This window comes from Lygodium microphyllum, chromosome 21 (assembly GCF_053477565.2).
Source record: "Lygodium microphyllum isolate KBCC chromosome 21, Lygodium_microphyllum_v1.1.10, whole genome shotgun sequence".
In the NCBI taxonomy this organism is placed as follows: Eukaryota; Viridiplantae; Streptophyta; class Polypodiopsida; order Schizaeales; family Lygodiaceae; genus Lygodium; species Lygodium microphyllum.
In genome coordinates, this window is record NC_141155.1 from 22,704,027 (window position 1) to 22,730,210 (window position 26,184).

The window sequence follows — 26,184 nt, forward strand, 5'->3', positions numbered from 1 at the left end:
TAGCCCCTTCAAGACCATCCTGACCAACTCCACCTTGGAGAAAGTAGTACAGTTGCTTCAACATTCAAAGTTGTTGTACTTGTTCACAAGTACTAGGTCTGGCCCACTTTTCTCCATGGTGGCCTATGATATGGTTGCTAGAGTTGAAGACCCTTGTGTCATTAGGTAGGAACTTCTGGGGAAAAATGTATTGTTGTCTATAATAAAGAGAAGCTTTGACCATGGGGAGCCTAGCTCCAAGAAGCCTAGGACAGATTAGATGTACTTACTACCTAATGATGTCTCTTTTGCAATGTAACACAGTTTGTAATCTTCTCTTGTATTAATAAAAATCGATGTTGTTGGATTTGCATGAAATAATGTAGTTTGTGATACGTGTCATTTATTATTATTTGTATTTGAATCTAATACTTATTTGTTAGATTTAGATGCAACATGATTCGTCATTTAAGTTTAATGCACAGTACTTTATCGAATTCCTATGTAACATTTATTTATCCAAAGACAAGTGACTAAACAAAAATAACTATTCATAGATCCCTATCTCAGTGACGATGCCCATCCTTGCATCTACTGCTACATAGATCGAGTCTCCGAACAAGTCAATTAGGAAGGCTTCAACAACTTTGTCTATTGCAAGGAGAGCCTGGGTAGTCCATTGATCAGATCGATCCACACTTGAACTATCATGGAACTACCTCCTGCTATTTCTAATTAGTATGTTCTGCATTGTCTCCCGCACCACCTTTTGCAATGTAGCCTTTAGTATCAAGAGGTGTATGGCCTTTTCATAATGGCAAATCTCTCAGAGGGCCATTGTGCCTTGCTTCCATCAATGCTTGCGATGGTAGCATGGTGGTGGTGGTGGAGTAGGGGGAGGTTGCCTATATGTGGGAGTTCTTGGGGGGAATGTCTGAGATGCTTGCTTGGTGCGTACCACGTCTTCTAGGAGTGACAACTTGAAACACAGAACTCAAATGGGTAAAATGGGATGAAACTTTCAACTTATAGCCAAACTTTTTAAAAATCCATAAACTTGAATTAATGTATCTAGATTTCAGAAAAAATACGACTAGTGATCAAATTGACTTGAAATTTGCTAGGATACATCAACCACCTGAAAAGATTTTGGCCCCATCAGAAGCATTTGGGACACTTGGCCAGAGGCTTGCATGTGGAGCCCTAAATCTGGGAAATCAAGGCTCCACACGCGAGCCTCTGGCCAGGTGTCTCAACGGCTTCTAATGGAGCCAATTTTTTAGTTTTCATAAGTTCTTATGATGCCCGACACATGGGTGAAGTTGCATTAGATTCCGATTTATAGAATTGATGATTGAATCTTTTTTTGGAAAATACATTACCTGGAATATACTTCATTGAGAACCAAAAAATTTCACCCAGTGTGCATACTTGCATTTTAAATGTATTCTTAACCAAACTATTTGCGACATTGGAAACTTAAAATTTCACAAAATACAAATCATGGGCAAAATGGAATATCATATATTGGATATAGTATTGACAAACCATAAAACACAGTAAAGATATAATGCATCGTTCCAAGTACAACTGTTCACCGACGTGTGCCTGATTGCACATAAAATTTATCCTCAATGAAACTACTTGCAAAATTGGAAACTTAAAAGTTCACACAATGCAAGTCATGGGAAAATTAGAATATCACATATCGGATATAGCATTACAAAACCACAAAATACATGATAGATAGTACATCACACCAAGTACAACTAGAGCTAGGAAAAATTTAGCTCATTTTGAAGGCCACTATAATTAAATATTTGAAGTTCTACTAGAAGGATAACTGGAAACTAAGCTCCATAAAATCTAAAACCAGACCTGAGCTAAATATAGATCCATTTACAAGGTAGCTTCTCAAAGCATGTTGTTGACATTAAGATTAAATGCATCCTTGTTGTTGCAAATCCTACAAACAAGAATCAAATCTATGGGATTAATAGTGATACATCATGAATGGCTAGAAGTTGACCATCACTCATGTGATTAATCAAGTAGCTTTTAGCTACCTCTTGGAGAGCAACCAAGGCTTGGCTTCACTATTGCCCCACATTCCTTGCATTGTTCCTTGAAAAGAACTTGTGATTATGCCCTAACTGTAGATCTTGTAGTATTTCTCGCACCAACCTATAGAATGGTGCCTTAGGAATAATTAAGTTGGCAATCTTCTGGATTTTCCTTATCTCACATAGAGCAGTTGTGCCTAGTCTCCATCTTCGCTTCTTATGTGTTGGAGGACATGTATTACCAGCTGGAGCAGTAGTGGGAGCTGGAGCAATTGGAGCATGTGGACCACCATTTCAGGACAATGGTGGACCATTATTCTCGATAGGCGGGCCATCATTATTGACCACACTAGGGCCACCATTGTTGGTCACAATAGCACCACCATTATTAGAAGTTGTAGTAGAGCCACCATTGTCGGCCACCAAGGGGCTATTATCACTCACAGTACGCTCACTAGATTCAAAAGAGTGTTGAGCTCTTGCTCTTGCATGTGCCTTCTTGATAGGAATCTTGGAACGTGCCATGGTTGTGATGATGTAGGATAGAAAAGTGGAGGGTAGAGTAAAGAGTAATGGAAAAAAATGAAAGGAGAGACTTGACTTAAATACAAAACTTTTAAACTTACTATAGTATAAATGAACTTTTAAATAACTTTAGTATAAATGAACTTTCAAACTTATTGTAGCATAAATGAACTTCTGTCACTCACACTCTCTCTCTATCCCATCCCTCCCTCTCTCTATCTCCTGCCACCCCTCCTCATGCCCCTCTCTCGCTAAGCTAGTGAATCTTCCAAGGTTTGGAGTTTTCAATTCTTTGTCTTAGGATTTCAAAATCGACTTTTCATAATTTAAATTCAAATTTTTGGTAGTTCTAACAATATATTGTATCTATAGTCAAATAAAGGACTCAAGTAGAGATAACCTTAAACTTCACTCTCTAAGATAGGCATTGTTACATTGCCCCTTCTCCCAAGAAGTGTGGTTTAAGATTAATAGACCCAAAAGATAGAGCAATTGTTACATTGTCCCTTCTCCCAAGAAGTGTGGTTTAAGATTAACATATGCAAAAAATAGATCAATTGATATCAAAACTTTGAAAAACATAGTTCGAACCTTTGAAATTCAAAACAAAATTTACAAATGCTCTTTTAGCCAAATTCAAATAGACAAACTGTCTAAAGCTTAAGACAGGAGTGTTAAAGACATCTCATGTTTAAGATAGGAGTATTGATGAGTCATGTCCTTAGTACCTATACTCTCTCTTTGACTCTAAATGCATCAAAATTATACTCTTTATCTAGATCTCCATTTCTTGCCATCTCTCTCTTGGGTTGCCAACCATTCTGCATGGTGTTGTCTAGCTATGTTGCTTTCATATCTTGCTTTCCTCACTTCATATAATTTCTTACTTATAGATTCTACTTGAGAGGTTTTGGACTTCTTCCTTTTTTCATCGTATCATATCTCGAATCTCCTATACCACCATTGGAATAACTACCTCATAGAATTGAAGTCATTGATACCACCTCCATGATCAGTTGCCTTTTGAAAAGCACAACGAGCTTGCCAGTGAGATCATTCCATGCCTTGAGTTGACCATACTGCTAAACTTCCTTGATTTGCAAAGTATGGACCATGTGCCTCAAGTATATGCTACATAAGAAAGAGAGATTAGAAACACAAACTAATTCGTAATGATGATATATTTTTGTAATGGTGACAATACTGAGCATGTAGTGTGTTATGCTATTTGAATTCAATGCCTCCACTATAGAGCTGTGAAATTTTGCAACTGTCTCTTTAAATGTATTGGCATCACCATCCCTAAACCTCAACTTTTGTAAGAGAGCTGCTAATCTATCTAGGTGTATCCACACTTCTGCCTTTGTTATCCTTGTTCTTTCCCCATTGCTCCAATCTGGAACAGTAAGGTGCCACTTTTTCCATGCTTCATACTTCTCTGGTTATTTCACAAGTATATTGCCTTCCTCATCTCGAGGTGGAGATACAAACTTCCTAGCCTTGGGTCCGCCAAAGCATGGTTTGCAAGGGATATTTCCACTCTTGCATGTTTTTTTCTCACCCTTTTTTATTTCTACTTGGCCCTCGTGTAATCCAACTTTAGAGAGGACTCGTTCTACCTTCCTGCATCATGTAGCATCAGCTTTTGACACAGGGTGCATCTTGTATGCGAAGCATACATATTCATATACTAGCTTCTCAATTATTCTAACCAAACAATGAAATGTGCAAAAGTGAACCCTTGCCAATGGTATTTTCAAAATAGGGCGCCGGTTTGGATCCATTGGGACTACTCCATTTCTCATGACTTTTTTATCACGTCTTGGAGCACCTTGTTGTCATGTCTTAACAAGCCATTCTTTATTTCCATTTTTTCATTTCTTCCTAGTTTGCATGAAATATATGCATGGAAATTTTGCATTTGTTGCATTTGATAAACCAAACATAAACTTCATTGTTTTTAAATTGCATGCAAGATGCCTTTCAACTTGATAGTCCCCAAATCCTTCAACACGTAAAGTTGCTCTATTATTTTTCTATTGAATAACATTGGGTATATTCTTCAGGTTTTAAAAAACTTTAAGTACTTTATGATTTTCCTTTGGTACTTCAAATGATGCAAGCCACCATATTTCATCCTCTTATTACACACTAAAGTATAAAGGATGGTTTTCATTGATGTCAGGATCCAATGCTCGATTCATAAGTGTTATACTCACATGTTCAAGTTTTTGCCCCTTGATAATCTCACTCTCATCAAGTTTGTGGACAAACTTAAGCTTGCATCTACATTCTTCCAAAGACATATTGTAGAACTTGACCATAGCCACATGTACCCTATATATATCCAATACAAAATTGTTGGATGCATTCAATACAAAGGCAACTTCTTTGGAACCATACTTCAATATGTGTGTGTGTTCCAGATATGTAGGCTCACCAATTAGTTCTAAAACTTTCTCATTTAGTTATTTTCAAGCCCTCTTCACATGAAATGGTTTTGGCCAAGGCACTACTCGCTTAGTTTTGAAGACCTGCTTAAAACCTATATCCAATTGTTAATAGAGTATACTGTATGACTCAAAACTCAATCCAACCTTGTCACATAATCCCTGAGCATTCTGTAGCAGTAAACAAGTTGCTTATATCCCTAAGACGTTCACTTGTAACGCCATCCACAATATCCCTGAATTTATGATTTTCCAATGCATTTTTGACCATATCCTTACTAAGGACTTTAGCAATAGTGTCATTCTATGCATGAGGAAATATATTTCTCGTTGTAGCAGATTGAGCATATATCCATCTATGATATTGTCCACTTCCTTTGGTTAATTGGTGAATTGGTTTAACTAATCGGATGCGCTGATGTGCTTCTTTGGTTTTTAAAGTGGGCCCAATCTCCAAAGTTTTTATGAACTTCCTCTTTAAGTTTCAATTCTCCTTCTCCAAGTCCATATTTTTAGACTATAGCTCAATATTCTATACATGTGTAGCATGCATAACATCTTCAATGCAAACACTTGTTGTAGGCTCTGATTCTCCCTATCCTTCTCAACCAACAATCTATCTTTTTCCATCAAAGACTATACACATCCTTGTAATCTTGTCTGCATATTTGTTAAGGCTTGATGAACCCCTATTGATCCTTGTGTCACAAGTCTATATGTGTATCCATACAATCCTTCATTGCCTTCACATACAAACTTTACAAATGATGTAAGGCCATTAAATTGTGGAGTGGCCTTTGAGTTAGGGGATCAGGTGGATAAATGCACCCATCAACCCAAATATCCATATTTTTTTTCCATGTATTAATTTCTTATTGCATCCTATACCTTATTGCATCATCCCTTTCCACAGTTCTTTTGAATAGTGGTGCATATTCATCCTCCAAGTGGAAGTGAATATCTCTCTTTCTCTTAGTATGTCATATACCTTCATTCCGCAAAGAAAAATGTATGACAATTTTAACTTGGATTAACATTCAAATCACATAATTATACCCCTTTGATTCACTGTATATGTATTCTTTTTTACCCAATTGGATCTTGACTCTTTCACTTGATTTTAGTCATGATAGACCCTAATCAACCCCTAGTTAGCCTCTAATCTTATCTTATAATCAGCTTCTTATTAGGTTCTAATCTTATCTTCTGTTTTATCCAAAATATTCTCTCTCTCTCTCTCTCTCTCTCTCTCTCTCTCTCTCTCTCTCTCTCTCTCTCTCTCTCTCTCTCTCTCTCTCAATAAGAATTGGTCAAAGATTATTAAACACATTTATACAAAAGCTTGGATAATGAAGAAAAATAACATCATCTTATCTTCTACCCAAATCTACTCTCAATCACTCTATCACTTATTTTCTTAGTTCATCTCACATAGTAAAATAATCTCTCTCTCTCTCTCTCTCTCTCTCTCTCTCTCTCTCTCTCTCTCTCTCTCTCTCTCTCTCTCTACATGAATTGTTGCTTAAGGATTAAACAATAATTGTGAAGAATAATAACATTATAGATATTAAAAAATAAAGATACCTCCATTATCACTTGATTGCTTGTAGTATAGACTGTTGAAGAGGAAGATTAGGAAACTCTGGAGTCAAAAAGATGTGTTTGGGTAAAAAATAATCTTAAAATATGGTGTGCACGTCAACTTATAACATTTTTTAACTTTTTTCCTTTTAAGAAGCAGGAATGAGAATGATTCTAATATATTTTAATGTTGAAAAGTCATGAGGGTATTAAAGAGTAGTCTATCAATGATTGGCTCAGTTTTTGGACAAAACAGAATTGTATTTTTTTAGTTGTGAGGATTTTGAGGAAAAGTGACCTCATCCTATAGTTTGGGGATAAAATAGTAGGTGAATTCTATTAAAAATACAAATATGAGATTTTCTTAATTGTAGAAGATCTCTTACTATAACATTATTTTGGAATCTCTTTTTAGAGAGAGAGGTGAGAGAAAACCCTTAAGGGGCAAAAAAGAGAGTCCATATTTCTCCTAATGTATCGTGGGAAATGTTGTGGACATTCAACATCTAGCAAAATGCCAACTAGCCTAAAATCAATCATAAATTTACCTATTATTATATTTTCATCATGTCAAACTTATATATGCTACACTGTTGTTCTAATTGCATAAGAACCATTGTCCCCTTGTCTTCACATCTCATATGCAACAATATTGCAAATAGACATGGATGTTGTTCCTAATGACAATGCTAAAACAATTTGTGAATGTGAACTTCTCGAATTCATCATGATCACAATATTTGCTATGTACCTACCATAATTAATGGAGGGAAAAAATTTTAAGACAATGGTTGGTTATGCTTGCATACTAAAAATATGCACTACACCTAGGAAAACTTTTCACTTTGTTAACCACAATTATGGAAGGACAAAATCAAAGAAAGTAAAAGAAATATTGGATGTTATTCTTGCAAAAAAAGATAATTTTGTTGGCTTAAACATTTTATTCTAGGCAATTGTAACTTATTTTATGGATATCATTGTTATTTTTGTACTATTTTGTGAGTTTTTGTTTTCATGGCCAGTCGTAGCAATTAATGCACAGAGTGCAGGGAATCGTGTGCTGTGACTGATGATGGTGGCTTTGCTCGCCAATTGTTACTTGCAGAGGCGTACCTCAAATCGAAGTTACATTCGAGGTGGATGCCAATGGCATCCTGAATGTGAAGGCGGAGGACAAGGGCACCGGCAAGTCTGAGAAGATCACCATCACCAACGACAAGGGGCGGTTGAGCCAAGACGAGATCGACAGAATGGTGAAGGAGGCGGAGGAGTTCGCGGAGGAAGACAAGAAAGTGCGGGAGAGAGTGGACGCCAGGAACAGCGTCGAGACGTACGTGTACAACATGAAGCGCCGCCTCGATGGCCTCTTTGTCGTCCTTCTCGATCTTGTCCGCCAGCTTGTCCTTGTCGTTGATGGTGCACAAGAATCTTTAAACCACTTACTATATAGGAAAAAAAAGAGAATTTTCTAGTTAGATTTCCACATAACTAGAAAGAGTCTAATATAGGAAAAATCAAACTTTACTAGATTGCCAATCTAGAAAGATAGTTTCCAATATAGAAAGATTTTTCTAGTTAATTTACTATATAGAAAGCTTTTTTTGGTTAGCTTACTATATAGGAAGTTGATTATCATAACTATCTATATAGTAACTTTTTAAAAAATTTACTATATAGTAACTTCATAAATAGAAATAATCTATATAGTAACTTCATCGAAAAAGTTACCATATAAGAAATTATAACATATAACATCTATGTAGTAACTTTATCATACAACTTAGCATATAGGAGGCATATAATGATATAACGAAATCTCATAAAATGACATTTTTATATCTTTGATATAAATAATAATAGAAAAATATTTTATTTTAAAAGTGATTTTAATAAAGTAAAAGTGAATAATAGATTTTTTTGCCAATGTCCACAATACAAAAGTAGCATACTATAATGTGAAATCCAAATTGTCCTTATTCTACTACATTAACATCATCTAGGCTTAAACTTCCAATGATTGTATCTTTGATTATAACTCGTTTTTGAACCACCAGCCATTGTACTATAGCCTTTCTCATGGCATCCACATTATGGTCTGTACGATTTGTAGTGAAAGTGGGATCTCTCTTAATGATGTTAAAAGTGGATTTTAATGATGTATATAGCTCATCCACCGTAGCAATATCCAAGTATTTTAACAAGATCGTTTCTTCATCCACCTCACTCAACATACTCTGCAATTCCAAAAAAACGATTTTAGTAAAAACAATTTATATTTACATATTTAACAATACACACATATACTAAATAAACATAACACATATAACCTGAGAGGATTGGCATTTATCAAGTGTCTTAGCATGACTCCTAGCTAGCCGCACATTGGAGTTTTCAATCCCCTATTAAGCATCATAAAAAGGTTAAATTACCAAAATAAAGACATCCATGTTTATCTTAAGATATACTCAAAATACCTTGGATTTATTATGATTCTCTATATTCCTGAAGCTTTTTTCTTCATTTCCTTCATGTTATCTTTCATCTTTTCACTCTACTATAAGATAAAAATCAATTGATTAAACAAAGATAATATTTAATTTAATACAAACTATAGAGATAAAAAGAAAGAGAAATATCTTAGTACCTTTGGGATTCGCTTGCTTTTTCGATTTAGAACTATAACATTATTTGCCAACATAGTGTTCTCCTCAATCTATAATTTTTGAAAAATAATATTATTAAATTATAATATGATATATATTAATATTTAATTTTTACAAAGCATTGAAAATAACTAACATGTGTAGCATGTACAAGAAGGTCGGTAAAGGATTTATAATTCTTGAGCATGTCATCCTTAAAAGAAAATGAAACATGTTAGTAAAATTATCCAAAGTTTTTATTAAAAATAATTACAAATATCATGCTCACCGTATCAAAATTCTCGTCATTTTTTGTGTGATTTGAATCATCTTGTGTATGTGAAGGTAGTTCTGGACGATAAACATCCTCTATCTTCATCTTGTTTGAAAGAAAACTCAGTATTCAAATAAAAAATATAAATATTTTCAAAAGTAATGATCAATGAGGTACATATCATAGTTTTATTGACAAACCTCTATTGTGCCACATGCATTATGATCCAAACCCTCATTTTCTTCATTGTTAAAAGCTTGGGATTGCTGCAATGTTTATTTTTAAATATAATAAAAAAGTGCAATTTATGTCAATACATTTATGTAAACCAAATCATAATTTAAAAAAACATCACTCTAAAATGAAAATAAATTTTTTGAAATAAACCTGTTGAACTTCTTGATCATCTTTAGCATCCTCTCCAACTATAGAAGTAGTCGATTTCTGTAAAAGACATTGAATTATAAGGAGTATAAAAAGTAAAGTAAGTTCTAATACATGTAAAAGAGTCTACCATAGAGGAGCTCTCTGACAAGTGTCTCATCTTTTGTTTCTTGAATTTTCTATTTGTTTGCATATTTCGAAGGAAATATAGGTAGATGTCTTCTTTTCTCCAAATATAAGTTGCCCCTGGAAACTCAAGTGGCTTAATCTCATGATGTTTAGACTCAATGTAATCTTTTATCTCTTGTTGCAAGTCAAGCTTATGTCGCAGATCTTTATACTTTTCTTCCACATACTTGATTTGCACAATAAATTTGGTTTTGTGTACTACGACAATATGCTATGAGATATTTTCTTCCATATTTCTTATTAGGATTGCGATTGTTTGATGGCGGAGGCAAAAATATCTACTCATATGTTGGTGTATCTACAGCCATGACTTCATTAGACGCCATCGTAAAATATAACCTGAAAAAAAAACATACAAGTCAAATAAACATAATATTTAAGATGAATAATCATTCATAAAATGGTAAATATTAGTTTTAGAGATATATGAAACTTGGATTGATCTAATAAAATAAATGTTATAAAAAATACTTACATTTATAAGCATGTATATAGTCTATATAGACATGTCTTTTTTGCATAAATTTAGGATATCCATGACACTGGAAAATCACATAATTCTCCAGAGGGTAATATTGCTCTTCTCCTTTTCCTTATCAACCATCCATGTATTATTGTGATACAACAATTCCAGTCCCTCGTGCAGTTATCCTCCATAGAAACTTTCCATAAGTTATTTTGATTGTGATCTTTCTCCAACCATGCTAATTTGCATTCTTTTTTTTCTCTATCCACTTCATGTACCACCGCACGTTTGGTTAAATTGTTATTCGTATCCATATATGCCAACACAATATCATTCTTCTCTAGCCACGGAGGAATACATCCAACTTCACCTACTTGAAGCAGTCTTGTCCTGGGTGAGAGATCTTTTATTTCATAAGCAATAAGCTTATTAGTGAAAGGGAGAAGCATACACTTGTGCAATAATGAGCTTACAGGCCTTACACAATCCCAGTCAAATGGAAGACGTTCTCTTTGTAACACACTCATTCCTGTAGTTGGTTTGATAAGTAAGCACTCTTTATTATCTTTTACTATGATACATTGTTTATAATACTCTGCCCCAAAGAAAAGCATGATCTCTCTATTCCATTGAACTGAAAAAAATGATGTAATACGAGCCTTCCAATGACCCATGCTTTCAACAGTAGTGTTAGGCTCATCAACTTTAACTACTACACCATCCCCAAGCTTATAAACATCCCCATTGAACACTAACTTTTTATACATTGTCACATGTTGGGATTGTAGAGAATTCTCTTCAAGAGACCAATAGTGCTCTACATACTTTTGTTCCTCCTGAATAAGTGGTCTAATTATTCCTCTCTTTTGTCGTATTGCTATACCTTTTTGTTTTATCATTCTCCAACATGCAATATCTTGATTTATTATTTCAAGCTCCCTCCATAGCTCCTTCGCCCTCTTGACTGATGAAACCTCCAAGATTCCTTGTTCATGTGTTGCGTGGCATGATGTGCTGTCACGACTTCTTATCTCAAAAAAAGAAGGAAGTGACAAACACATATGAACACTTTTTAATGTCCTCTCATGTGGTAAAAGGCTATCCTTGTCTTACTGTAATATTGAGAAAACCTCTGTAAATAGTATTCTTCTATAATAATGAATGTACGATATCTCCATGTCTTTTTTGTTGGTCTTGATACCAACATATGTTAGTACCTTATGTTCAAATTCATAACACCAATAGATATCATGCATTCCATGCCTGCAAACATCATCAAGTATTTCTCCAAACCCTGTAAATAAAATAAGTTAGTGGACATTATTAGAGACTATGAGAAATTGATATATTGAATTAATAAAGATTCATACCTGCAACATGCTCAAGAGGATAAGAATTTGCCCCCATAGACTCTTCCTTTCTTACTCTCCATGAAAGAAGCAAGGAACGCATCATTTCTATGCTTTCCTTTGACCAGCCTTTGTCGCGACTGTAATTATAAAACCCATGGGATATATCTACTAGAAGAATCCCCAAGTCATAGATTTCTCTATGTAAGTCAGAAATTCTTAGTAAAATATATGGTAAACACCACTGGATGAACTTTTGATTCTCCTCTGCCTTAAAAATATCATGGTATTTGCTTGGAGTGGATGGCCAACGACCGTTTCGAATGGATTGTGGAGCGAGGGAAAACACCTTTTCAACACAAGCATCTATTTCTCTCTTTGTCTCATTGGATGTAGCTTGCATAAGAGCACTTACATATTTTTTGAATACATTCAATGCAGAAATATGCATTGAATCATAGACTAAATCCAATGATAAATTGAAACCATATAGATCATGCAATCTCCACATTATAGACTCTCCTGATAATCCTGCTTCCTTGAGTATACATTCTCGTTCAATCTGTGTGAATGCTTTTTTGGATTGTAAAAGTGCTTCTTTCATTCCTTCTATGGTACGTTTTTCTGGAGGATACCGAGCTTGATATCTATTTCCATCATAAATATAGCGACCTTGAAATGATGAGTTATTACTATCCAAGGTAGCCTGAGCTTTATCCCTTCGACAAAATGATTGTCCTCCATCTTTAAACATTCCAAGTTTGCATTGGCCTGGATGATCACCTGTGACCATCATTAACATTACACGTATCTTGCAAAATTGTGTTTGTTGAGCGGAATTATCAAAGATACGTTCAATTGGATAATTATAAAACACATTTACTCCCTCAATGAATAACTCCTCAAGCTCTTTTATTAATGGTCTCAAAAGGATCCCGAATGTAAAGCTTGAATTGCGAATCAATTTCTTGCTACTTAGTGGCAAAAATAATACAGGAAGAATCCCAATCCTAGACCTTTTGCCACTGTTTAAAATCATAATTTCTACTACTCCACAATCCTTTTGAGTTGTTCGAGAAGCTTGGAATCCATCCCAATGTAGAAGTAGAGCGAAGTTTCGAGGCTCTCCCTACATAAAAAATTAATTTAGTACAAATACGCATAGAGCAATAACTAGTATGATTCTATGTGTTCACAACTAGATTTGGCATACATATGATTCTATGAAATATAACTAGTGAAATATAACTGTTATTTTGAAAAGATAACTAGTGAAATATGTACCTTGCATAGTTGCTGATGGTGTTTATTCAAAGTACGACACTTATTGCATATAAATATATACTCCTTGGTAGATTCGCTCCATCCATGTTGAAGTGTTTCTGATTTTCTTGGAAAGGTGGAAAACACAGTATTACACCTTGAGTTTTGGCAGATGATAGGTAGCTCGTACTCAGCATTTGGATTCCAAAAATCTTGGACCTCACGACATTTTGATCCATCCCAAAATTCAAAGGATGAGTTTGGATGCATAGAAACTGCTTGTCCAAGCCATCTCTCCTTGTGGCGCCACATTTGTAAAAATCCATGGCAAAATCTTTGACTTTTTACTAAAAGTTGTAGCTGATTCTTAATAGGTAAATAGTCAAATGAAAGCATATCCTTTCGTGTCTTTTGACACCTTGGACACTTGGAAGAACAAATCAAGCAATCACGTTTCAAGATGCTTTGTCTTCTATTTCCTGAACAAGAACACTTTTCAACATTTCTCACATACAGATCTTCTCTACTAGGCTCAAAAAGCTCTATCTCATGAGGATTATCACGTGTACCTCCACAAATCTTATAGCGTTGAGATTGAATCATTCCAAGTCCATTGTACATTGTAATCAATTGCTCCCAACATGCAGGAATCCTTACTCCATCCAAGGTCCCATCCCATGTCTCAGGCAATTGAACTAAGAGCTTACTCAAGCTTGGTTTCAAAGGCTCATTATCTCGTTTTCCAACTCTCTGGCCACCCATATCACCAAACAAAAGTTGAAGCATTTCATCCTGAGCTGTGATAGATATTCTATGTTTATCCCAAAGAGCTTGTAACTCAATTACTTTCTCAAGTATCTGGATGCATAGTAAAGACTCTGTACTTGGATCAACGTCTTCATGCATATCCATATGTTCATCATGTTCTTCCAAGTGCTCAACATTGTTAGCATTATCCTCACAATGTTGATCTGGGTCACTATATGCATGATCTCCATGATCATGAACATCACTTATTATATCATCATTGCATTGTGGTGTTAATCCTATCTCGAGTCCCAAGTCTCGATATTTCAATCTCAATTGTTGATGAATAGCAAAGGTGGAAGGAACAACATATCTTCCACCATGACAATATAAAATGCAATCGCACCAAACATGTCTCCTCTCTGTGGGCCCATCTATAGTTTCAGTTAATTGTTCCTCATCTTCGGCCATAGTCAAGTTTGGATTTTGTAAACCAACTCTCCTATGCATATTACCAAGTAAATCTTGGCGGCTATGATGGTAGAAAGTACTTCGACTAACCATCTGCCATCCTTGATTAGTTTTTGAACACTTGTATAAGCATGAGCATCTTCTCATATCACTTGAGGAACTTGCCATTTGTGCCACAAGAATACCATTCAATTAAAACTTTATATAATCTCTTAACAATTATAGTTTGCAAGCTTACTTTTCCAAGCATGGTTAAACATCTCATCAAACAAGTGATACTTGGAGCTTACTATAATAAACTTATGCTTGAGAACATGAGGCACACATTTGGCATAGTTTAATTTCTTTGAAGAACATGAGGTCTACTCGTAAGCATGTACGTGTTAAATATTTATCCACTATATTAAACAATTTCCCTTCGTTTCATCAACTATTCCCTATTTGAGTGTAAGAAAATGTGGTGACAAGTCTAATGAATCTATGGATTAGACATCTCCTCAAACAAGCAAAGGACATGTTCTATAAAAATTTCTCCAGACACGATATGTACAAGTGGACTAATGTATTGCATCTTACTCTCGCAGTTATCCTTTTTTAAGCATGGCTAGATATCTCCTCAAACAAGCAAAGGAGAGATTACGAAACCCTACTTGGATAGGAAGATCGTGTCCCTTGGGCCAAAAAGACCCATCACATCACTTGGATACGAAGTAGAAAACGACTTAGGCACTAGTAGGGAAGCACATAAAAAACACTCTAATCCACATTTACAAACCCACATAGCACCCATGTGGAACCATAACCTAGCGTAAAAAGTAAACATGAGAACCATAACCCCTGTTTGGATAGGAAGATCGTGTCCCTAGGGCCAAAAAGGCCCATCACAACAGTTATCCTTTCGCAAAACATGGTTAGACATCTCCTCAAACAAGCAAAGGAGATATTACAAAACCCTACTTGGACAGGAAGATCGTGTCCCAAATATAGCTAAAAAAACCCATCACATCACTTGGATACGAAGTAGAAAACGACTTAGGCACTAGTAGGGAAGCACATAAAAAACACTCTAATAGAGGTGGTCCTAGTAGAGGTGTTTCTACAAAAAAGAGTTTAAAAAAAATATCAAGGACACACATTGGTGGGCTCATTTCCCAAGAAAGGACATACATTGATGATTAGACATCTCCTCAAACAAGTGATACTAGGAGCTTGCTATAACAAACTTATACTCAGGAAAACCTAGCGTAAAAAGTAAACATGAGAACCATAACCCCTGTTTGGATAGGAAGATCGTGTCCCTAGGGCCAAAAAGGCCCATCACAACAGTTATCCTTTCGCAAAACATGGTTAGGCATCTCCTCAAACAAGGAAAGGACATCTCCCAAGCATGGTTAGACATCTCCTCAAACAAATCATTTTAGGATGCTTACTATAATGAAATCATGCATCAAGACAAATATCTATTGTGAAATTTTCATAAAATTGAATGGAATCTATGAGTAACATAGCACTAATCTCAACATTATTGAAGGTGTTGGTTCTCAAGCTATGTGACATATGCTTGTACTTATTGGTACTAGTAGAGGTGTTTCTACAAAAAGGATGGTCCTAGTAGAGGTGTTTCTACAAAAAAGAGTTACAAAAAAAATATCAAGGACAAACATATTCAAATCATGTAATTGACAATTGGACCACAAGTCGCAACAAATTCAACAACCTCGATTATGCAAATGCATCCTGCAAGTATCGTATAAGAATATTTAGTGAAAGAACACATTGCATGAGATGCACATTCAGCCTGCAAATATAGTGCACAAGAATGTATAATGAACAAGCATATTTCAGTAAATAAAAGTATTGTACGGTGTTTCATATGCAAAGTAGAAAACAACTTAGGCACTAGTAGGGAAGCACATAAAAAACACTCTAATCCACATTTACAAACCCACATAGCACCTATGTGGAATACTCTTGAATCTTAGAAGGAACATGGTTGTAGGTTGAAAGGGTGGTCCTAGTAGAGGTGTATGTCATTAAAATACTAGACTAAATCCCCAAGCAAGTGAACACACCTAGGTGACAATGTATGGTGCAAGAGTGTGCTATTATGAATATGGATGTGTCCTACTATGTACATGAGTTGAATGTAGAAATGCACACAAAGTATATGCCTTTTCACAAATCAAGAAATGGTCCCAATAGTTTCTAATATAACTAACATGAGCTCATCATGATCCATTTTGATAACCTCATTTTCAAACATTCATATGCATTTTTCAATTTTGTAATTTGCTTGAAATTAAACCTCCGTTTTTCATGAAAATTATCCTATAACCAAAACTTAAGGAAAATAAGGATTACAAGGCCTCAAGCTCACTCATGCCTAATCCATTGTGATAATATCAATGGTATAGGACTGAGTAAGAAATAGATGCTTGTTTTTGCATATAGATAGGAGAGTGCCCTTGTTTAAAATGCAAATTGCTTAAAATGAATCTATCACATTGCTTAAAATGCACAATTAGAAAAATCATGTTGCTTACAATATCCAATTAAAGAAACAAATATGGTGCCTTATTGCCTTTCTCCCCAAAAAGAGCTATAAGATATTGACTTGGGCCTTCCCAATAACATATTATGAAAAAACCATTAAACAACAAGAATAAGGCTAGAATACACTGACTGTACTCAGACGTGCAGGCGTCGGGGCAGGCTTGTACTCAGATGTACTAGTACTCAGACGTGGCGTCGGGGCAGGCCGCTTGTACTCAGATGTGGCGTCGGGGCCGCTGTAGGCCAGACGTGGCGTCGGGGCCGCTGCAGGTCGGGCGTCGGGGCCGCGTACTAGTACTAGCTGTACTCAGACGTCGGGGCATCGGGGCATCAGACGTACTAGTACTGATCAGACATGGCGTCGGGGCCGCTGCAGGCCGAGCGCAGTACGTGATGGGGCAACTAGCTGCAGCAATGGGCGCTGAATGTATAAGTCTGCAGGCGCTGAATGTAGCCTGCACGATCAGCTGAATGTAGCTGTGACGGGGTGCGCTGGGCGGCAGCTCGTCTGATGTGACGGGCCGGGTTGCACGCCAGGCGCAGCACGTGACGTATAATGGGGACGTTGGGCGCGGACCTTCTGTCGGCACTGCTAATCAGGTGCAGGCCGTTCCCAGCTCCTCCATTTAGCTGGTGCAGGCCGATGCTCCAGGTCTCCTACACCACCGTCTAGATCTCTGTATCGAGCTGGACGGATCAGCAGAGTGCAAGAATAGAATAGTACGAAAGGAGAAGGATAGTAAAGCGGCGTTGAAGGAAAGAAGGGAGATTATATAAAAGAGAGGGAACTTGGAAGTATCCATTGGCGGGAATTAGGGGGTAGGTAGGGAATTCGCCATCCTCTTCTTTTACTTCTTCATCCCCTAGACTAAGGGCAAGATCACCCTCGAGGAGCTCTCCTTCTTCTTCGACCACGTCTTTGGCCACAAGAAGAGGTTTAAGATTTAAGGTTTAATTTTAAAGTTTAAGGCATAGCTTCTAAGGCTTAAGGTTTAATTTTAAAGTTGCAATGTTGAATCAATATTTTCACCATCAAATTACATTCGAATCCTAACTTAAGAGATATTCCCTCCTCTCACTACCAAATCGGTAGACTTTACTTACCCTTGTTGTACTTATATTATATAGCCTTGAGAGGTGAGCCGCACACATAAGATGGTAGTCACAATAAGCGTAACCAATTAACTTGGTGGTTTCAACATGGGCACACATTTGACATAGTTTAACTATCCCAAGGTTTAATTTCTTTGAAGAACATGAGGCACACATTTGGCATAGTTTAATTTCTTTGAAGAACATGAGGCCTACTCATAAGCATGTACGTGTTAAATGTTTGCATGTATGTGTTAAATGTTTATCCACTATAATATTAAACAATTGCCCTTCATTTCATCAACTATTCCCTATTTGAGTGTAAGAAAATGTGGTGACACGTCTAATGAATCTATGTATAGTGTACTAAGCAAACGTGGTGGTAGGTCTAACGAATCTATGAATAATGTAAGACAATGTGGTGATAGGTGTAATGAATCTATGTGTAGACAACAACTTTGTTTTTATAGCTATCATATATGTTGTTCTAGTACATCTTACTTTCAAATAAGGATCAAGTCATTTCTGATGCAATGCGACTCCTTATTTCTTGTAGTGTCATCTAGCATGATGGTGAATACACAGCCTACTAATGTACCTTGAATTGGCTTTTTTGGTTGTCATATATGTACTCCCTCCCTTACTCTCCTTTTGGATTTCATATGTTAAATGTTTACCCCTTTGAGCTACTTCTAACATGAGAACTATTTTCATTACTTGCATTGGGGTCAATTATGATGAAAAGAACTCAATGGAAAAGAGAGACTTCATAATTGTTGAAGTTGTAAATCATGAGTTTATGTTTGCCTTATCTGTGAATTGTCATTATCATTCATGCCAACAAAGGGTTTTCCTTTTGAATAGATTGTGGTGGTAGATGTGGATAAAGTAATTGTAGTTAGCAAGCAACCATTGCTTGAACGAGTATGTTAGAGCTTGAGTGCAAGAGATGAAAGACCAAGATGGCATGAATTTTTGAATAACAAGAATACCTTTAGAGTGGTGGATGTTAACCCCTCTATTCTATAGTCAAGTGAGGTATTAGAGCTATCTCTATTCCCTTCTTGCTTATAGTTTCTTCATGGTATTAGAGCCTGATATGCTCTGTGACATTTGTCAAGTAAAAATATTATAGATGTATTGCTGAAGAAGCATGTATAGAGGAAAAGGGGCTAGCAATGGAGTTCAACAATTGGTGAGAACTGAGTGACCAAGTGTTGACTCATGTTTATGCCCCAACCTCCATAGCGAATGATCTTTTTGAGCCACCTTGTCTAGATCGATGATGGTAACCTGGCACCATTAATTAGTGCTCCGAAATCCCTCCAATATTTAGTGCTCCGAAATCCCTCCAATATGTAAAGAGTCGTGTAATATATGATCAAAGCCTCCAACTTTGGCTTTCATTGGCTTTATTAGTAAGCTAACTAAATTTCGAGTTGGCAGCTTATTAAACACTTCTTGTGCTTTTGCAAGCAAGCTAAGTTCAACGCACATATCTACCAATACAATGCCACAACTACTATATCATGTGTATTTCTTAGCCCTTCTATGCCACTTCTATGCATCCACATGCCTTGAAGATGCAACCAAACGTGACTAAATAAGCCCCAGCTTGTGTACCTTGGTATGTATCTTTTTTCCCTTCTTTGATACAAGCTTTCATAATGCAAGTATGGGTGACCAAATTTGTAGACACTCACCTTTGAGATGTTGCCAAAACATCTCAAAGCTTCGGCACCATGTCCATGCTTTGCCTATCTCTAGTGATCAAGGCACTTCAAGAGACTTTGTTTGGTACTGGGAACTTGTCAAACACTTCTTTTCCTTTTGCGAGTGCAACACACTTTGAATACACATAGAGCTAGGCAACACCAACACAGATGTCCTTTTTAAGAAACCTTATGTTGATGATATCTATATGCATCATGCTGCCTCAATGGAGGTCTTACAAAGCTTCTTTGGCTTCATAGCTAATTAGGTAGAAAACATGCAAAACCCTACTAGCCATTACTAAAACCTCTTCTTCCACACTGTCTTTCATGTGCTATATACCCTTATTCTTCTAATCCCCACTAAAATCAATAGATTGCATGCTATCCTTTTTCCTATAAGATTTGCTAATGTGAAGGGTTCCTAATCTATAAGAGAGCTAATTCATATTCAAAGAACCACATAGAAGCTTGAAGAAGAATTCAAATAAAATAAAAGCATGTTCTACACAATGCATACTAGATGTTCTATACAAATGTACTTGTGTGTCCACACTCGCACTTCAATTTCTCCAGACACGATATGTACATGTGGACTAATGTATTGCATCTTACTCTCACACATGTACAAATTGCACCAAAGACCTTGTACCCTAGTTCTTATCCTAAGGTACTTGAAAGTGTGTGTACAAATGCATCTACAATGTGTGAAAGTATTTGCACTCTTGTCCAAGAATCGTGCAAATTTGGCCTTATATATTACCTAAGTGCATAAGGTAATCATCTACTTCAATATGTCTAAGTAATCGAGTGGATAAGGTGTTCTTTTAGTAAAATGCTATGAGCCATAATGACATGGGATGGCCATTTTCTAGCTTGCCATCCTAGACCTAGCTTATCCTCAAACCAACCCACATTCCAATCCCATCCACTTATAAGAGCCCTCTTTGATGGTGACAAAGGAGGGCAATTCTAGTCCACATCCCCATTCCCATTCCCATTCCCAAAACCATCCACATCACTATGCTATGAGCACTAAGTAGTAGAGTGTGATGGTGGTATAATGTCTAAGTATTATATAATCATGTGCTAATGCTACCTAGAGTGATTCATGAGTGCCTAATGTGGCCTAAATTGTTGAGTGAGGTTATTGTCATAAAAAAATGAAGTTCTCAATGTGGTCGGAGGGTGCCTCGTGATCAAGGGTAAGAGAGTGGAGATGGTAAAGTGAGTTGAAATAAAGTGCATGATTGTGCAACTACGTGACTATGTGATTGAGTATGTGCACGTGGAAGAGTGTGCTTGAATTTTTTCCTAATTAACCATGTGGCCAAAGTGCTCCAAGTAGTTAGGACAATGTGCTTCAAGTGATCGAGTTCTCCAATGTGGCTAAACAATCATGTGGCCTATCTACATAGTAGTTGAGTGGACTAAGGTGCTTAAGTGGTTGGGTGAAAAAGGCAATGTGTGGTCCACATGATGAAGAGGGGAAAGACAGTGCGGTTCAAGGGTACTAACCAATGTGGTGAATGCTCATGCATAGCCATGGTTGATGCAAATATATACCCATACAATATTGATAGCTTGTAGATATGTTGCAAGATGAGACTCATGTAGGTACTTATAATATAGGGGAGATGCCATGTACACCTCAACCTATAGCCAAGTGAGAAAAATGCTACTCAATGCAATGGGAACAACACTCCACTCGTCAATAAGCTAGTTACTTGTGCACAAGTGAGAGATTAACTTCTTCAACTAATCTTGCTAATTCTCAGTCCCTTAAGATAATCTATGAAGTATGTGGTGTAATATTTTAGTGGTTCACTACACCAATACTTCAACCATTACTTTGCTGCTATGATCATAAACCATATGTAAGAATCAACTCCATGGTATCAGAGCGATGATTGCAATGGAAAATTGAGCCAAATTAATTACAAAAACATATTATAACTAGCAAACAGTGTAAATGAGGATGACTCAATCGCACTCAAAATGATTAATTCTAACATAAGCCTCAACTTAGCTCTGATCTTTTATTTTTAATATTATAATTACAATTAATTAATGAAAAATTTAATGAATATGAATAAAATAAAAGAAAATAGAGACAACAATGCACTCTAAATAGATGAGTACAATCGTTTTAAAGCTAAAGCGTATAAATAGCTTTATGTGATAACAGTCTCCATAATAGTAATAATTTCACATTGCACTCCACTAATGATCAATATTACAATCATTACATCTCTATACTTGTCTAGTTATTTGCTCACCAAAAGTAAAACAAATTAATTGCCTATTATCGTCTGTTTAGCACAATATGATCATCATCACACATATAAAAAGTTAGAATTGTACTACGAATAGGTCAAAATTAATGAGAATCCACAAAATGACTAAATACAACTTATTTTTATAGAAGTAACACATGATGTATAAGCCTATCTTACTCTCTATATTCTTTACCTTAAATTAGAATTAGACTCAATATATACTAGGCTTATACTACATTAAAGGTTAGTGTTAGGGCTAGGCTCGTAGTAAGGTAGAGCTTAAGCTTAGGCTTAGATTTAGATAGGATTAGTTATATAGGCAAGGTATATGCATAGGCTCCTCATACAGACAAACTGATAAAGGCTATAGAGTGGCTAGACATAGGTATGTCTAACAAAATACACAAGGGGTAGGCATAGGGTACACGTATATGGCAAGTTAGGAAAATACTAGGCATACTATAAGCCAATCCTATGTGTATACATAGTCTAAGCATATTCTAGGAAGAGTTTAGACATAGGGTAAGCATATGCTAGGAGCCAACGCCTAACACAACCCTATCCTATTCTATGGTTACCTTGTGCCTAGAAAATGCCAGATATAAGTTGTATTCTTATGCATAGCATATAATGTTCCTACTTTATATTATCGAGCCAATGCCTAACCTAGCATGTGCTTATCCTAAGCCTAATGTATAAGCTAGGCTAGATATAGGCTAGACTAAGCATAGGCTACACAAACTAGTGACTATAGCTATAAGTGTGGAATCGAAAGCTTAGCTCATAAGTGAGTAATATACAAATGTAAATTTCAAATAAACTAATATTTACTTACTAGTTTTACCTAGCAAAATCGCGAGTCTACGTTAACTTGAAAGACTATCCATAATTTCCTAGTTAGATGATAGTACTTACTAGTTATGACTAGTGAAAAAAAAGAAATCCTATTTATGTTGATATTGTTACTAGATATACAATAACTTACTAGATAATGTTACTAGATAAGGCTTCAACTTTCTAGATACTATCTAGGAAAAGGGATTTACTAGTTAGAAGAGATTCGTGATGACAAAATTATCTAGTTATAATTAGAAAATTCTATATTCTTCCTAATTTGGTTGCTATTCTTCCTAGTTATAGTGTGAACTTTCTATATAGTAAGTGGTTTAGAGTTTCTAGTGGGCCCTCAAGGACAAGATCACCATTAACGACAAGGACAAGCTGGCGGACAAGATGGAGAAGGACGACAAAGAGGCCATCGAGGCGGCCCTCAAGGACGCCCTGGACTGGCTGGATGACAACCAGGGGGCCGAGAAAGAAGACTTCGAGGAGAAGCTCAAGGAAGTCGAGGCCGTCTGCAACCCCATCGTCTCGAAGGTCTACCAGCAGAGCAGTGGCCCTTCCTCCGACAGCGATGACGACGACGACTCTCACGATGAGCTCTGAGAAGACAAGGATTGCCTCATCTTCAACTCACCGTTTTTTGGTTGTTTCCCCCAACTCTCGCTCTTCTTCCCCAGAACTGCCAAGGGGGTCCCGTCTCTCAAAAGAGGGGAGAGATGACGATGGTCTGATCAGAAAATGTGCAACAGCACAGAATCATATACACAGTTTGTTCAGGCTGTTCAGTAGGGACAAGACGCCTATACGTCGGATACAAAAGCTTGTATAAATTTGAGGTTTTCTCCATTATTTTTTAGAAGAGCGGATACCATTCCTTGCATTCTTGACGAGAATCAAATTCCCACACTACCTGCGAAATTCGATCGGATATCTGTCTTCTCGCCCAAGTGCCCGGCTCCGAATGTGCCCGGCCCAAAATGTGCCCGGCTCCAAATGTGCCCGGCCCCGAGCGTGCCCGGTCTCGAAAGTGTCCGGATCCTGGGGTGCCCGGCCCCGGGCGTGCCCGGTCTCGGAAGTGCCCGGATCCTGGGGTGCCCGGCCCTGCTTTTTTATTTTTTTAAAAAAGGGAACAGAGTTTAAATTCGAATGAAAAAACCGGGATTGCACCACCTTTGAAGCAACCCAGTACACGCGCGATATGCATGGAGAATTCGTGCCAAGCTTGATCCAGCTGGATTCGTGCTTGATCTGCAGAGATGGAGAATGCAGTTAACTGAATTCGTACTTGATCCAGCTCAATGCACTGAATGAATGGATAAGGTATATTTGAAAGCTCGCACCACCTTCGAAGCACCCAACATGCATGGAGAATTCGTGCCTTGATTTGGATGCACTGAATGAATGAACAAGGTACATTTGAATTCCTGCACCACCTTCGAATCACCCAATATGCGACATGCACGAAGAATTCATGCGTTGATTTGGATTCGTGTGTGATCTGGATGGAGAATACAACTGAAATCGTGCTTGTTCTGTATGCACTGAAGGGATAAGGTACATTTGAATGCAAAATGCAACTGAATTCGTACTTGATCTGGATGCACTGACTGGATAAGGTACTTTTGAATGTTTGCATGGCAATGGATTAGTGCAACGGAATTCGTGCTTGATCTGGATGCACAGAATGGATAAGGTCTGATCGGCGATGCATAGAATCAAGCGTTCTGCAAAGAAGGCAACCCCCCTGCTAAGTAAACACATTCCTTGCAAATGGCAGACTCCATGGCATATGCTTTTGGAGAGGATCAAATTCCAGCAGACATCATTGACAGCAGTGGAGAAGATTGCATGTCTTTAGATGTATACTCCTCAGATGCTGATTATGTTTCTGTTTTTGAAAGCAGCGAGGAATCCAATGGAGGGAACAACTCCTTCACAAACGACCATGATGCTTCAAGTGATAACCGCAAATGGCCACACATAAATGTGCCTAACGCGCAAGATTTCCTGTCATCCAAATATTTAGCCTTTACAAGACCGCTGTATGAGACAATGACTCAGGATATTACTGGCACAAATCATGCAACCATCAAGAGCTTGAGGCATGCATGTCCGTACAAGAGCATTGATATACGAAGATGGTGAAAAATAAAAGAGAATGTATGCATTGCTGCGAACGACCGTTTGTGCTTGAAGTCAAAAGACAAGCTTTACATTGCATGGGTCGAAGAATTGTCTGATATCGTTTGGGATGCTCACTTCGATAGAGATCACGGATGTCACAGGAGCTTGGCTGAAACTCTCAGCTTTCTGAAAAGGCATTGGTGTACAGATATCTTGCATCATGGGATTCCAACAGGCTATGTGACTGCTCTGGTGCTTGCTTGTGCTTGTCAAAAAGTGCACCGTGTATCTGCTGAAGAGTTTAAACATACTTTGCTGGCCCAAGAGAATGCGACTGAGACATTTCAGTGTGTCGGATAGACGAGGTGCAAGAAGTGTTGGCAGAAATTTAGATCAAGCACAATAGTCGGCTAAGAAAGGGCAGGCCATGGAAGAGAAGCTGCCCGGATGTCAGGTATGAACGGTACGATTGCTATCGTAGCGGTAAGCCCAACAGAAGAGGCACAAGAGTGCGAAGACCTAAACAATCCAAGGGATGTGGCTGTCCTTTTCGCGTGAATGTGGTTTACAAAATAGCGCTTGACAGGGCTACAATATTTCTATACGCAGATCACAAAGGGCATCAGCCGGGTACTCGTAGTGACAGATACAATCTACCCGTGCACGAGAATGTAATGCGTTGTTGTGTGGATGATTTGTTTGACGTGGGTTCAGTTAAACACGTAGCAAAAATGAGCTCAAAGAAAGAAACATGGCAGATGTCCAGAGTTTCTCTTTTGGATAGGGCAAGACATAGATTCTTTATGATACCAAAAGAGGTTGCTCAACTGGCATACAAGTTGCGGATGGGAAGTCAAGTGTCTGACAATGATTGGGTTTCAATGATGCACGAGGCATATAAGTTGAAGGAGGCTGGCAAGGTGTTGTATGTCAAGATTGTGGGAGAGAAGGAAGGAGTCTCACTTGTAGCTTTCTTGCTTGCACAATGGGGGAATACACACAAGGGTGGAGGCTGAAAACAGTTTTCCTCTTCTTAGTTGTGTAAGCCAAAAGAACTCTCATACAAAGAAATAGAAGAACCCTATATATGGGTCTCAAACCAAACTCAACTAACTAAGGTGGCATACTAACTGAGCCACGAACTAGAGTAGATAAGGATAGCTATCATGTAGCTATTATTCATGGGTGGTGTACC

At 37.2% G+C, this 26,184-nt stretch overlaps 1 protein-coding gene across 1 annotated transcript; it reads left to right on the forward strand.

Moving 5' to 3' along the window:
• Nucleotides 1-7,701: 7,701 nt before the first annotated feature.
• LOC148017806 (luminal-binding protein 3-like) lies at nt 7,702-23,749 on the forward strand (the record flags this gene model as incomplete). Its single annotated transcript, XM_087661622.1, has 2 exons — nt 7,702-7,971; nt 23,220-23,749. Coding segments are annotated over 2 exons (519 nt in total), but the record flags the coding sequence as incomplete, so codon positions are not given.
• Between the last annotated feature and the right edge of the window lie 2,435 nt (nt 23,750-26,184).